The sequence below is a fragment of the Mustela erminea genome, chromosome 19, assembly GCF_009829155.1.
Source record: "Mustela erminea isolate mMusErm1 chromosome 19, mMusErm1.Pri, whole genome shotgun sequence".
Classification (NCBI taxonomy): Eukaryota; Metazoa; Chordata; class Mammalia; order Carnivora; family Mustelidae; genus Mustela; species Mustela erminea.
This window is the reverse complement of record NC_045632.1, coordinates 12,927,366-12,941,281: the sequence shown is the minus strand read 5'-3', so window position 1 is coordinate 12,941,281 and position 13,916 is coordinate 12,927,366. Positions and strand designations below refer to the sequence as shown.

At 43.3% G+C, this 13,916-nt stretch overlaps 1 protein-coding gene across 2 annotated transcripts; it reads right to left on the bottom strand.

The window, feature by feature from the left end:
* LOC116579375 (zinc finger protein 211-like) lies at positions 1 to 13,061 on the bottom strand. 2 transcript variants are annotated; one of them, XM_032324684.1, is made up of 5 exons: positions 12,702 to 13,061; positions 12,087 to 12,125; positions 11,129 to 11,255; positions 4,228 to 4,290; positions 1 to 2,007 (listed from the first exon to the last, which is right to left on the bottom strand). In XM_032324684.1, exons 1-5 carry the CDS (start codon positions 12,732 to 12,734, stop codon positions 539 to 541), a joined length of 1,731 nt encoding a protein of 576 aa, XP_032180575.1. In that variant the 5' UTR covers positions 12,735 to 13,061; the 3' UTR covers positions 1 to 538. The 2 variants fall into 2 exon arrangements, with proteins under 2 accessions (XP_032180575.1, XP_032180576.1); XM_032324685.1 differs by lacking the exon at positions 4,228 to 4,290 and having other exon boundaries at positions 12,702 to 13,053.
* Between the last annotated feature and the right edge of the window lie 855 nt (positions 13,062 to 13,916).

The window sequence follows — 13,916 nt, the reverse complement described above, 5'->3', positions numbered from 1 at the left end:
TGGCTTAAACAATAAAGTCTTTATTACTGCAAAATCTAAAGGAATAGGAGGCAGGGAGATCCCAGGCTGGGGACTTGGGAGGTCAGGAAAATCCAAGAGGAGTGTCACAGAACAAACACATCCTTGAAAATGTGGTCCTTCTTGGCAAGTTACCAGCAGAACTCAGCTTGGGTCCTCTGGGCCATGCTCTAACTTCTACAAGAGAAGAGAATGAAGACCCTATAAGGGCTAAGAGTAATCATGATTTCCTCCAGCAAAAGGGAGGGAAAGAGGTCAGCTTCCCTGAGCACACTGTGGTGGTAACTAAAGCAGTAGTGCACACTGTAAACGCTGAGTGGTAGAGGTGATAAAACTCTTCCACAGAAACTGGCAGTGACATAAACCTGGCAAGAGCCCTGGACAGGTTAGAAGTGTGACACAGCTCCTGTATAGATTCCCACATACTAAAGTGAGATCTCTCCACTGTGAATTTTCAGATGTATGGACTTAAATTTAGGTAGATGGCTTCCTCACAACTTCTCTCCTCCAGTGTAATTATCTAAGGCCTTTCTCTAGTATGAAGTCTCTGGTGTTGAATGAGGTCAGATTTGGAGCTAAAGGATTTCCCGCATTTTCTGCACTCAGTAGATCTCTTTTCAGTGTGAACTCTCCGGTGCTGAATGAGGCTGGAGCTCTGGCTAAAGGATTTTCCACATTCCCCACACTCATAAGGCCTTTCGCCCGTGTGAACTCTCAGGTGTTTAACGAGGTTAGATTTGCAGCTAAAGGACTTTCCACATTCACTGCACTCAATAGGCCTTTCTCCAGTGTGAACTCTCCAGTGGTTCTTGAGGTTGGAGCTATGGCTAAAGGATTTTCCACATTCCCCACACTCATAAGGCCTCTCTCCTGTGTGGACTTTACGATGTGAACTGAAGCTGGAGCTTTGCTTAAAGGATTTCCCACATTTACTGCACTCATAAGGCCTTTCTCCAGTGTGAAGTCTCCTGTGGTGAATGAGGCTGGAGCTTCGGCTGAAGGACTTCCCACATTCACTGCATTGATGAGGCCTTTCTCCAGTGTGAACTCTCCTGTGGTAAATGAGACTGAAGTTTTGGCTAAAGGACTTCCCACATTCACTGCACTCATAAGGCCTTTCTCCAGTGTGAACTCTCTGATGTTGAATGAGGTTGGACCTTTGGCTGAAAGATTTTCCACATTCCCTGCACTCATAAGGCTTCTCTCCAGTGTGAACTTTCCTATGGCTATTGAGGCTGTAGCTTTGGCTAAAGGATTTCCCACATTCATTGCACTCATAGGGCCTTTCTCCAGTGTGAACTCTCCGATGTATAATGAAACTGGAGTAATAGGTGAAGAATTTTCCACATTCATTGCACTCATAAGGTCTTTCTCCAGTGTGGACTTTCTGGTGCTGAATAAGGTTACATCTTCGGGTACAGGCTTTTCCACATTTGCCACACTCATAGAGTCCTTCTCTAGTGATAACTCCCTGGTCCTGAGCAAGTGTGTCTGCGCAGCTGAAGGCTTTCTTGCATTCTCCACAGTTGTGATGACTTTTATCACTGTGAAAGACAGCCTTACACTCATTGTTCGGCTTCTCCCCAGTGTAAGTGACCTCTTGTTGGAGAAATCCCATGCTAGCTAAGAAGTCCTTCCCTGTCTCCTCACAGGTAAAGGGCTTTCCTGACACGTGGACTGTACAGTTCTTTATAAATGAGGCTCTGTCCACAGAATTTCTGAAGGGTATCTCTCCAGTGTGCTGCCCCCGGTACTGCTGAAGGTTGGCATCTAAACAGAATTGTTTCCTACATGTATATGGTTTTTCCCCAAGATATGTTCCCTGGTGCTCAGCCAAGTACAAAATGCTTCTCAAGATTGGGCCATGCAGTTCAAAGGGCTGGGCCTTCTGGGAAGGTGAATCTGCCTTCAGAGTCCCAATCTCTGAAACTCCTATAGGAATGCTCTCTTCGGAAGGTGCATGCTCATCCTTCACTCCAAGCCAACAACCTGAAAGCAAAGAAGTGATGATGAAATACATGTTGACTTTATTGGGAAGGGGCAAAACCCATCACAAATGTACATCTGACACATTAAAGAACCAGTATAAGGAACTGTTTTCAGGAAAAGGAAGTTGGGATTAGGTTTTGGAAACAGCTGCTTTATACTACTGGGTCCCCAAGGTCACAGAACTGGGGAGGCCTCATTAGGCACAGGATACAAGAAAAGGGTTGGGCCGGGGTGAAACACATATTCTACAACTCATTCTACTGTTAATGGCTTTTAGCAGGATTACCTCTGCTGTGACCTGTGATGCTGGACAGAAGTCTATGTCCACATGTAGGAAAATCTGACTGGAACAAAGTAAATGGCTTTAAGAATTCATAAAAGATGGGGCGCCTGGGTGGCTTAGTCAGTTAAGTGTCTGACTTTTGGCTTCAGTGCAGGTTGTGATCTCAGGTTAGTGAGATCGAGCCTCAGGGCAGGCTCTACACTGGGCATGGAACCTGCTTAAGATTCTTTCTCTCCCTTTCCCTCTGCCACCACCCCTCTCTTAAAAAAAAAAAAAAATTAAAAGATATGTGCACACTTTACTGTGGAGAGAAGAGTGTGAGGAATGAGTAAGAAAAAAGGTCCAGAGAGGTGGAGATTGGCCTGGGGCTAGAGAATGAATAAAAATGACAAGTCAGCAAAGTGTCAAGAATGGAGAAGGGAAGGTAGAAGTGAGTTGTGGCCACCAGCAATGGCACCAAAACACAAGTCAAACACAATAGGTTCCTGGTGTGATTTGTAACAAAGGTCTGATATCACATTCTCCCCCAGCTGTCATTCACCTAGATCAGGCCCTCTCTGGGCCCATCTTGTGGAGACTGGAATTATATCCATCCTGTGAAGCACAGGAGACTCTTCCCCTAACCCCAGCTGAGCAACTGCATGGGACTTGGAAGATCCAAATCCTAAGGATAAGATAGGATAGGTCAGTGGTTAATACTAGCCTGGAACACCTCAGCACACAATGGATCACAGAAAACACACTATAAAAAGTACCTCCATGCCCAGCTAGAGGGAAGATGGTGGGGCAGTAAGCACCAGGAGCCTGTCTCCTCACCCGGGACCACAAATGTATTGACAGACTCAATCTGATATAACTATTTTGCAACTGTAGAGTCTAATGAATGCTTGCAACTTGCTAAATTGCTTTAACTTTGGTCAATATCAGCTCTTAGCAATGTGTTAAGTTATAAACATCCCAACTTGTCTAACTCTTGAGTCCTACAGCAGGCAGTCATACACATTTTTCTAGAGCAGCTTGCTGGAGTCCAGGTGGGCAATAAGGACTCTGTCCTCCAAGTATCACAGATCTATGCTTCTGATGGTGGAGGTGTAATAGACAGGTGGGCAGCCATTGTTGCAAAACCTCTCCCTCCCTGACTCAGGCAATTTTACAGGAGGTTTAAAGGGCAGATGTCTATCCATTCCACCACCTCCTATTTCTCTTATTCCTGTTTTGGGAGACAGAAATTCAAGACTAGGATATTCAAAATCACATATATGGAGGAATAGAAAAAATCATCATACATGCCCAGGGAAAGGCACAGTCTTAGAAAAAAACAGAGGAGATCTTAAGTTTATACCTCAGACTGATCTCCAGTAGACACCCTACAACCATTAAAAAAAAACCTCCAAACGTTTGGTTTTCAACAACAAGAAAACCAACAAATCAGAGGACACACAAAGCAACAAGAAAGTTTAATCCATTCTAAAGAAAAAGAAAAAAAATCAAGAGAAAGTGTCCTTGAGAAAGACTACATTGTGTACTTATTAGACAAAGACTTTATTTTTTTCTTCAAGATTTTATTTATTTGACAGTGAAAGAGAGAGAGAGAGAGAGAGAGAGAGCGCACACAAGCAGAAGGAGCAGGAGAGGAAGAAGCAGGTTTTCCACTGAGCAGTAATCCCAATGTGTGGCTCCATCCCAGGACCCTGGGATCATCACCTGAGCTGAAGGCAGATGCTTAACCAAATGAACCACCCAGGTGTCCCTAGACAAAGACTTTTATTTAAAACATCTGTCTAAAAGACGCTCAAAGAGCTAAAAGAAAATGTGGACAAAGTCAAGAAAATGTTGCATGACCAAAACATAAATATCAGTAGAGACAGGCAATATAAAGAATAATCAAAAAGAAATTTGGGGGCTGAAAAATATAATAACTGAATGAAAGAACTCACTAGAGGGATACAAAAACAGCTGTGAGTAGGTAGAAGTAATCAGCGAATCTGAAGATATCACATCTGAGGAAAAGAAAGAAAAAGGATTGACCAGAAGTGAACAGAACATAAGAACCTATGTTCTTGTGTTCTATAGTATACCAAATATAGCATAGTAAACCAATATATGCAATATATACAATGTGTAATATAGTATATGTATAAACATATGTGTATATGGGTATAAAATGTGTATAGTAAACCAATATATGCAATGTGTTAGCCTAGAAGAAGAGGGAAACAAAAGGACAGAGAGCTTATTTGAAGAAACAATGCCTGAAAACATCCCAAATTTAATGGAAGACACAAACATTAACATCTAAGAAGCCCAGTGAACTCCAACAAGGCTAAACTCTGAAACTCACTCTTGGCACACACTATAGTCCAAGTGTCAAAAGCAAAAAGCAAAGAGAGAATCTTGAAAGCAACAAGACAGAAGTGACTCATCACATACAATGGATCTCCAAGATGATCAGATTTTTCATCAGAATCCATAGAGGCAAAAGGTAGTGGGTTGATATATCCAAGGGTTGAAGGAAAAAAATCGAAGAATCCTATAACAAGCAAAAATGTCCTTAAAAAAGGAGAGAGAAATTAAGACCTTGCAGATAAGTAAGAGCCAAGGAAGTTCTTTACCACTAGATGTATCCTGTAAAAAATGGTAATCGGGGTCCTTCAGGTTGAGATGAAAGGACACTAGACAGTAACTCAAAGCCATCTGACCAAATAAAGATCTCTGTTAAATTAACATAAAAACAATTATAAAAGCTAATAACTTGGGCTTATAACTCCACTTTTGGGGGCACCTGTGTGGCTTAGTGGGTTAAGGCCTCTGCCTTCGGCTCAGGTCGTGATCCCAGGGTCCTGGAATCAAGCCCCGCATCAGGCTCTCTGCTTGGCAGGGAGCCTGCTTCCTTCTCTCTCTCTGCCTATTTGTGATCTCTGTCTGTCAAATAAATAAATAAAATCTTTAAAAAAAAAAAAAAAAAAAACCACTTTTGGGGGGCACCTGGGTGGCTCCGTCAGTTGGGCATCTGCCTTCCGCTCAGGTCGTGGTTCCAGGGTCTTGGAATTGAGCCCCACATCGGGCTCCCTCCTCACCCGGAGGTCTGCTTCTCCCTCTCCCACTCTCCCTGCTTATGTTCCCTCTCTCACTGTGTCTCTCTCTGCCAAATAAATAAAATCTTAAAAAAAAAAAAAAACCAACTCTACTCTTTGTTTCCTATGTTTAAGAGATTAACACATAAATGACAATTACTGATCCAAATTTCTGGACATACAACACACACAAGATGTAATTTCATGACATCAGTAACTAAAGGGTGTAGGGACAGAGTCGTATAGAAGCAGAGTTTTAAAAAAATATGACTGAGGGGTGCCGGGGTGGCTCAGTAGTTAAGCCTCTGCCTTCAGCTCAGGTCATGATCTCAGGGTCTTGGGATTGAGCCCTGCAGAGAGCCTGATCCAACCCCCCATGCCTGCCTCTCTGCCTACTTGTGATCTCTGTCAAATAAATAAATAAAATCTTTAAAAAAATATGATTGAAGCTAAGCTGGCATAAATTCAAATTAACTGTTATAATTTTATATGTTAAATGTAACCCCATAATTAACTAAAACAAAACAAAACAAAACCCAAAAAAGAAAAAACAAAGCTCTCTAGAAGGTATACCAAAAAAACCCTCCAAAACAAAACCAACAAATCAGAACATTTCACTACAAATAAATAAATAAATAAATAAAAATCAATTGAATGCAAAAGACAGTAATACAGAAAATGAGGGGAAAAAAGCTTCAAGGCCTACAGAAAACAAATAGCAAAATGACAGATGTCCCTGCTCATCAGTAGTTACTATAAATGTAAATAGATTAAACTCTCTAAACAAAAGACAAAATTGGTGGAATGGATAAAAAAAATGTGAGCCGGGGCGCCTGGGTGGCTCAGTTGGTTGGACGACTGCCTTTGGCTCAGGTCATGATCCTGGAGTCCCCGGATCGAGTCCCACATCGGGCTCCCAGCTCCATGGGATGTCTGCTTCTCCTTCTGACCTTCTCCTCACTCATGTTCTCTCTCACTGTCTCTCTCTCAAATAAATAAATAAAATCTTAAAAAAAAAAAATGTGACCCAACTATATGCGGTCCAAAAGACACTCACTTTAGACCCAAAGACATAAGTTCAAAGTGCCTTCTTGGAAGTGACCATGCAAATAGTAATCAAAAGAGAGCAGGGGTGGCTATACTAATATTAGACAACAGAGTGATTTACATCAAAAAAGGTTATGAGACAAAGAAAGTTATTATGTATTAATAAAAGGTTCAAGACACAAGAAAAGATAATAATTATAAACATTTAGGCACCTATAACCAAATAAAGATCTCTTATTAAATTAAAGATCATTGGGGCACCTGGGTGGCTCAGTGGGTTGGGCCTCTACCTTCAGCTCAGGTCAGGATCTCAGGATCCTGGGATCGAGCCCCGCATTGAGCTCTCTGCTTAGCAGGGAGCCTGATTCCCCCTCTCTCTGCCTGCCTCTCTACCTACTTGTGATGCGTCAAATAAATAAACAAAAAGAAATAAATTAAAGACCATCAAAACCATGAAATAAAAATTGATAGAACTGAAGGGAGAAACCGACAGTTCTAAAATAATAGCTGGAGATATCAATGCCCCACTCTCAAAAATATAGAATAAACACACCAAAGTAAGGAAATAGAGGGCCTGAACAACAACAATAAACCAAGTATAACTAGCAGAATATACAGAATACTGCCCAACAGCAATATAATACACATTCTTCTCAATTGCACATTAGACATTTTCCAGGAAAAAGCATATGCTCAGCAAATTAAGTGCTACTAGATTTAAAAAGACAGAAGTCATACAAAGATTCATTCCAATCAAAATGGGTTAAGTTAGAAATCAAAAACTGAAGGAAAACTGGAAAATTCATCAGAAAATTCACCAAAAAAACCCGGGGCACCTGGGTGGCTCAGTGGGTTAAGCCTCTGCCTTCGGCTCAGGTCATAATCTCAGGGTCCTGGGATAGAGCCCCGCACTGGGCTCTCTGCTCAGCACGGGCCTGCTTCCCCGTCTCTCTCTGCCTGCCTCTCTGCCTACTTGTGATCTCTGTCTGTCAAGTAAATAAATTAAATCTTAAAAAAAAAAAAATCACAAACCTATGAAAATTAAACAAATAATTTTGGGGGGCCTGGGTGGCTCAGTGGATTAAGCCGCTGCCTTCAGCTCAGGTCATGATCTCGGGGTCCTGGGATCAAGTCCCGCATGGGGCTCTTTGCTCAGTGGGGAGCCTGCTTCCCTCTCTCTCTCTCTGCCTGCCTCTCTGTCTACTAGTGATCTCTCTCTCTGTTAAATAAATAAATAAAACCTTTTTTTTTTTTTTTAAAGATTTTGTTTATTTATTTGACAGAGAGAAATCACAAGTAAATGGAGAGGCAGGCAGAGAGAGAGAGGGAAGCAGGCTCCCTGCTGAGCAGAGAGCCTGATGCGGGCCTCGATCCCAGGACCCTGAGATCATGACCTGAGCCGAAGGCAGCGGCTTAACCCACTGAGCCACCCAGGCGCCCTAAATAAATAAAATCTTAAAAAAAAAAAAAAAGAACAAATAATTTTTAAACAACCAATGGGTCAAAGAAGAGTCATAAGGGAAATTACAAAATACTTAGGTTTAGAGACAAATGAAAAGATGGTATCAGCAATAATTATGTGAAGCAGCAAGAGCAGCACTAAGGGGGAAATTTATTCCTGTAAACACATTAAAAAGGAGAAAGATCTTGAATCAACAGCTTACCTTTACAAACTTTTTTTTTTTTTTTAAGATTTTGTTTATTTATTTGACAGACAGAGATCACAAGTAGGCAGAGAAGCAAGCAGAGAGAGAGAGGAGGAAGCAGGCTACCTGCTGAGCAGAGAGCCTGATGCAGGGCTCAATCCCAGGACCCTGCGATCACGACCTGAGCCGAAGGCAGAGGCTTTAACCCACTGAGCCACCTAGGCGCCCCTACCTTTACAAACTTAAAGAACTAAAAAAAGAGGGTGCCTGGGTGGCTCAGTGGGTTAAGCCGCTGCCTTCGGCTCAGGTCATGATCTCAGGGTCCTGGGATCGAGTCCCACATCGGGCTCTCTGCTCAGCAGGGAGCCTGCTTCCTCCTCTCTCTCTCTCTCTGCCTGCCTCTCTGCCTACTTGTGATCTCTCTCTGTCAAATAAATAAATAAAATCTTTAAAAAAAAAAAAAAAGAACTAAAAAAAGAGCCAATAAACCCAAAGCTAGTAGGAAAAAAAAAAAAAAAAGAAGAAGAAATATTAAAGATGTGAACTGAGACAGAGATAAAAAAACAACAAAGAAAAGGCAACAAAACTGAAAACTGGTTCTTTCAAAAAGCTATCAAAATTTAGACAAACTTTTAGGGTGCCTGGTTGGCTCAGTCAGTGGAGCATGATTCTTGGTCTCGGAATTGAGCTTAAGCCCCACATTGAGTTTAGAGATCATTTAAAAATAAAATCTCTAAAAAAAAATTGACAAACTTTTACCTGGATTGGCCTTAAAAAAAAAAAAAAAACCTCAAAGTGGTAAAATTAAAAATTATAGTGGGAACATGACTACCAATTCTACAGAAATAAAAGAGATCATAAGAGAGTACTAGAAAGGAGACTGAATCACTAATCAAAAACCTCCTGACAAAGGAAAGCCTTGGGGCACCTGGATGCTCCCTCAGTTAGTTAAGTGTCTCCTTCCAGCTCAGGTCTTGATCCCAGGGTCCTAGGATTGAGTCCTACATCAGGCTCCCTGCTTAGCGAAGAGTCTGCTTCTCTCTCTACCTTTCCCTCATGCTTGTGATATCTCTCTCTCTCAAATAAATAAATAAAATATTAGGGCACCTGGGTAGCTCAGTGGGTTAAAGCCTCTGCCTTCGGCTCAGGTCATGATCTTAGGGTCCTGGGATCAAGCCCTGAATCCGGCTCTCTGCTCAGGGGGGAGCCTGCTTCCCCCTCTCTCTATGCCTGCCTCTCTGCCTACTTGTGATCTCTGTCTGTCGAATAAATAAATAAAACCTTTAAAAATAAATAAATAAAATATTAAAAACAAAATAAACTTGGGGCAGCTGGGTGGCTCAGTTGGTTGAGCATCTGTCTTCGGCTTGGGTGGTGATCTCAGGGTCCTGGGATTGAGCCCTGGATCGGGCTCCCTGTTCAGTAGGGAGGCTGCTTTTCTCTCCCATTCTCCCCCTACGTGCTCTCTCTCTCCAAAGAATAAATAAAATCCTTTAAAAAATAAATAAATTAATTAAAATAATAAAATAAAATAAATTCAGCTTTCCTTTGGGGAAAAAAAAGAAAAAGAAAAGCTTGGACTTGATGGTTTCACTGGTGAGTTCTGCCAACCACTTATTGAAGAACAAACACCCATTTTTATAAAAAACAGACAAAGCCACTAGGAGCACACAGAAGACCAATAATATACTTGACGACTCATCAGGTAAAAAAATCATCAACAAAATACTCCCAAACTGAATTCAGAAGCATACTGAAGGATTATACACCATGACCTACTGGGATTTACTTCTAGAATGAAAGGATGGTTCAACATACAAAAATTAATCAATGTAATACGTCCCACTCACAGAATGAGGGAAAAATTACATAATCAGTTCAACTGATGCAAAAAAAAGTCTATCAAAATTTAACACCCTTTCATGATGAAAATAGTCAATAAACTAAGAACAGAAGGAAACTACCTTAACATAGTAAAAGTAAAAGATCACAACCCATGGCTAATATATTCAATGCTGAAAGACTGAAAGCTTTTCTTCCAAGATCAGGAAGAAGGATACCAACATTCACTACTACTATTCAAAATGGTATTGGAAGCTCTAGACAGAAAAAAAAAAAAAAAAAGGAAAAGAAAAAGAAAGGCATCCAAAGTGAACAGAATAAGTAAAATTATCTTTGCTTGTGAATATATCATATACAGAAAACTAGGCCTAAAGACTTAAAAAACTTTTAGAATAAGTGAACTTGGCAAAATAAGAGGATACAAATAGGATATTAAAAAAACCCAGTTGCATTTCTGTACATTAATAATGAATAATCTAAAAAGGAAACTAAAAACAATTCCACTTATAACAGTATCAAAATAATAAAATACTTAGAAATTAACCAAGAAAGTAAAGTATATGAACACAAGAAACTACAAAACTTTGATAAAAGGAATTAAATTAATAAGTGGAAAGAATTTTATATTCCTGGATTGAAAGATTTAATACTGTTATCAATACTACTCCAAGCCATCTACAGATTCAATGCAATCCCTATCAAAAGCACAATTTTTTTTGTAGTAATAGAAAAATTCACATGGAATCTCAAGGACACCAAAAAGCCAGAACAACCTTGAAAAAGACTAAAGTTGAAGGAGTCACACTTCTTAATTTAAAATTTTACTCCAAAACTAAGTAGTCAAAACACTGTGATACTGTCATAAGGACAAATAAAGACCAATGCAATAGAATAAACACTCGAGAAATAAACTCTTGCATATATGGTCAAATTATTTTCTACAAGGAGGCCAAGACCATTCTAGACCACTCAATGGGGACAATCCATTAGGTTGACATCAAGGTTACAGATCCTGAATCCCTCCCTCTTGAGGGTCTGAAGCAATAGGTGTTGTGGCAATAAAGGGAGAGAAGGGGACATGCAGACCAGCTCTAGAAACCACAGCACCTACCCAAGGAATTGGGGAAGGCAGCAGTACCCATTATTCAGAGGTGAGACAGAGCTGCTCCTACAGAAAAGAGAAAGGTAGAGCCTCGCCCAGGGCACGGAGGTGGGTGTGAGGGCCTTACCTAGTGAGGATGTGAGTGCAAAGTTCTCCAGCATCACATCATGGTACAAGCATCTCTGATCCTCGTCTAGGAGATCCCATTCCTCCCAGGAGAAATAGAGGGCCACATCTTCAAAAGTCACATTTCCCTGCCAGGATAAAGAAAGGTGAAACCACGAAAAGCCTCACTCCTGAAGACCCATACTCCATATCCCCACAGATCTATCTCACGTCCCTCCTCCTCTCAAGATCCCCAAATTAGAGGAGATACCAGACTCTTGTGTCACTGGTGTCTGCTCTTTCCTTTAACTCCCGTTAATTGCTGAGTTCACTCTGTTTCCCACTCTACAACCAAATGGAATGTGCTAAGACCTACATTAAGATCACCTGCTGGGGTGCCTGGGTGGCTCAGTCAGTTGAGTATCTGCCTTTGGCTCAGGTCAGGATCTCAGGGTCCTGGGATCCACTCCCACATGGGGCTCTCTGCTCAGCAGGGAGTTTGCTTCACTCTCTCCCTCTGCCCTCCCTCTGCCTTCTTGTGCTCTCTCTCTCTCTGTCTCTCCCTCTTTCACAAATAAATGAATAGAACCTTAAAAAAAAAAAAAAAAAAGACCACCTTCTTCCATTGATCCAGACTTTCCCTTGCCTCCAGATGGACGCCTAACTTCAGACGCAGTCATTCCGAGCTCGACTCTGGCGCAGTGCCTCGGTTTGTTCTCACCAGAAAGGAGGCCTGCATCACCTAAATGTGCTGAGCCTCATCTCCAGGCAGTTCCACATACTGACACATCTCTTTCCCTTGATCGGCCCAAATGGGAGCCCCTTCGTGTAAGTCCTGGCCTAGACTCGACTTTGAGCTCGGGTTCTTCAGGGTCCCCAAACTCAAGGGCTGGGAGAACGGCAGATGAAGAGTTCATGACGCCGCGGATTTGGACAACATGTGGTACGGAACCAGGAGGGACTGGTACCCGTCCACTCACCTGTGTAGGTTCCAAAAGCATTTCTGCAACCATGGAAACCTGTGGGAAGAGGCAGGTCTTCGAGAGATGTGGCCATGGCGACTTTCCAGGGCCTCAGGCCTTCCCTGTGTCCCTGCGGGGCACCAGAGCCAACTGGGGCAGACTGGCCGGCCAACCTCTGTGCTGTGTGTCCTTGGGAAAAGACTCAACCTCCCCCTGTATCCTCATCACCGTCTACAACTTTTCTATTGAGCAGACTTCAGAGGCTACTCAAATGCCAGCGTAGACAGCGTCTCTCTTTTCCTCAAAATTCTCCACGGGTCCCAGGACCCTCAGAACCGAGGTACGGCACCTCGGCCCGCCAGTCCAGGGGTCTCCGCCTCACGCCCTCTGAGGGCGGGAGGGCAGAATCCTCCCCCTCAGGCCCCCTGTGTCCCCCGCCCCAGGGGCCCCTCAGCCCCGAGCCAGCTCCTGCACGCAGCCCGCCGGCGCTCACACACGCGCCCCCGCCCACCAGCGCCTGCCTGTTCCGGACACCGGGGCCTGGGCCGCAGGGCCGCGAGCAGGCGCCCCGCGCTCCGGCCTTTGGGGTCTGGGTGGGGGGCGGAGGGGAGGCCCCGGGAGACGAGCGTTTACCTCAGCCGGGTCCCTGGGAGCGGCCGCCGCCATCGGAGCCTTTCGGCGGAGCAAAGTGATGACAGCTGAGTGGCCCCGGCAGTCGCGGACACTGAGGTCTCCAGGCGGTCCTCGCAGGCGGCGAAGTCCCCGACCCCAGACCCGCCTCCCTACAGCGGAGACAAAGCCTCCTTTTGTGCCTTCCCTATCGGTCGCAACCGGTGTTCCGGATCCTCTGACCGAGCCCGAAGACCCCAGAACCGCTAAAATGACCGCCACAGAAACGACGGAAGCCCCGCCTCAAGGCGCATTGCCCTGCCGGAAGTGTCCCCTTTCTGGGTTTTCATTGGACTACTGCGGCTGCCGCTCAACACAAGCCTTTCTGGGTAATGTAGTTCCTTCGGCAAGGCAGGCCTGGAAGAGGGGCGCCCAACACCAGGAACTCTCAAAGAAAAGATCAAACAGGAAGGCCAGGGCCAAGGAAAATGACCCTCTACTTCTGGGGTCCGGGAAGGTCTTCGGTTCCTCTTAAAGAGGCAGCGGACAACTTCTGGGGAGTCTTAAAGTGCCCTCTAGTGTCTTTGGTGCTACCGATCACTGGAGTGTTTCCTCGTTATTTCAGACTCTATGAAGCTGGCTCTAGCAGACATCCACTGGTAGCGTCCACTGATGGCGGGCAGCGAGACCAGTCTTTACACGCAATTGGCCTGAGGTGTTAGTCATTGTTTCGAGCTTCAGTCCGTTGGTTCCGGGACAAAGAAAAGCATTTGACCTTTTTTGGTATCATTTTATCAATAAAAGAACATTCTGAAAATAGCACCAATCAATCATATCAGGTCCAGCATGGCTACTAGCATTTCCAGTGAACTTAAGAAATATATAATTTGAGAGGCACCTGGATGGCTCAGTCAGTTAAGCATCTGCCTTTGGTTCATTCAGGTCATGATCCCAGAGTCCTGGGATGGAGCCACGCATCCAGCTCCCTGCTCAGCAAGGAGTCTGCTTCTCCCTCATGGTTGAGATGCTCTATTGCACGCTCTCTCTCTCTCAAACAATAAATAAAATCTTTAAAAAAAAAAAAGGATACTGAAAGGTTTTTTATTGCAACCTAATTAAAATATTTAATACGTAAATTGTATATAGGAAGCTCTCCTGACAATTTTCAGTACCCCACTAATCAATTTGATAAAAGACAAAATTCTTTTTTTAAAGACTTTAGCTTTTTTTTTTTTTTTT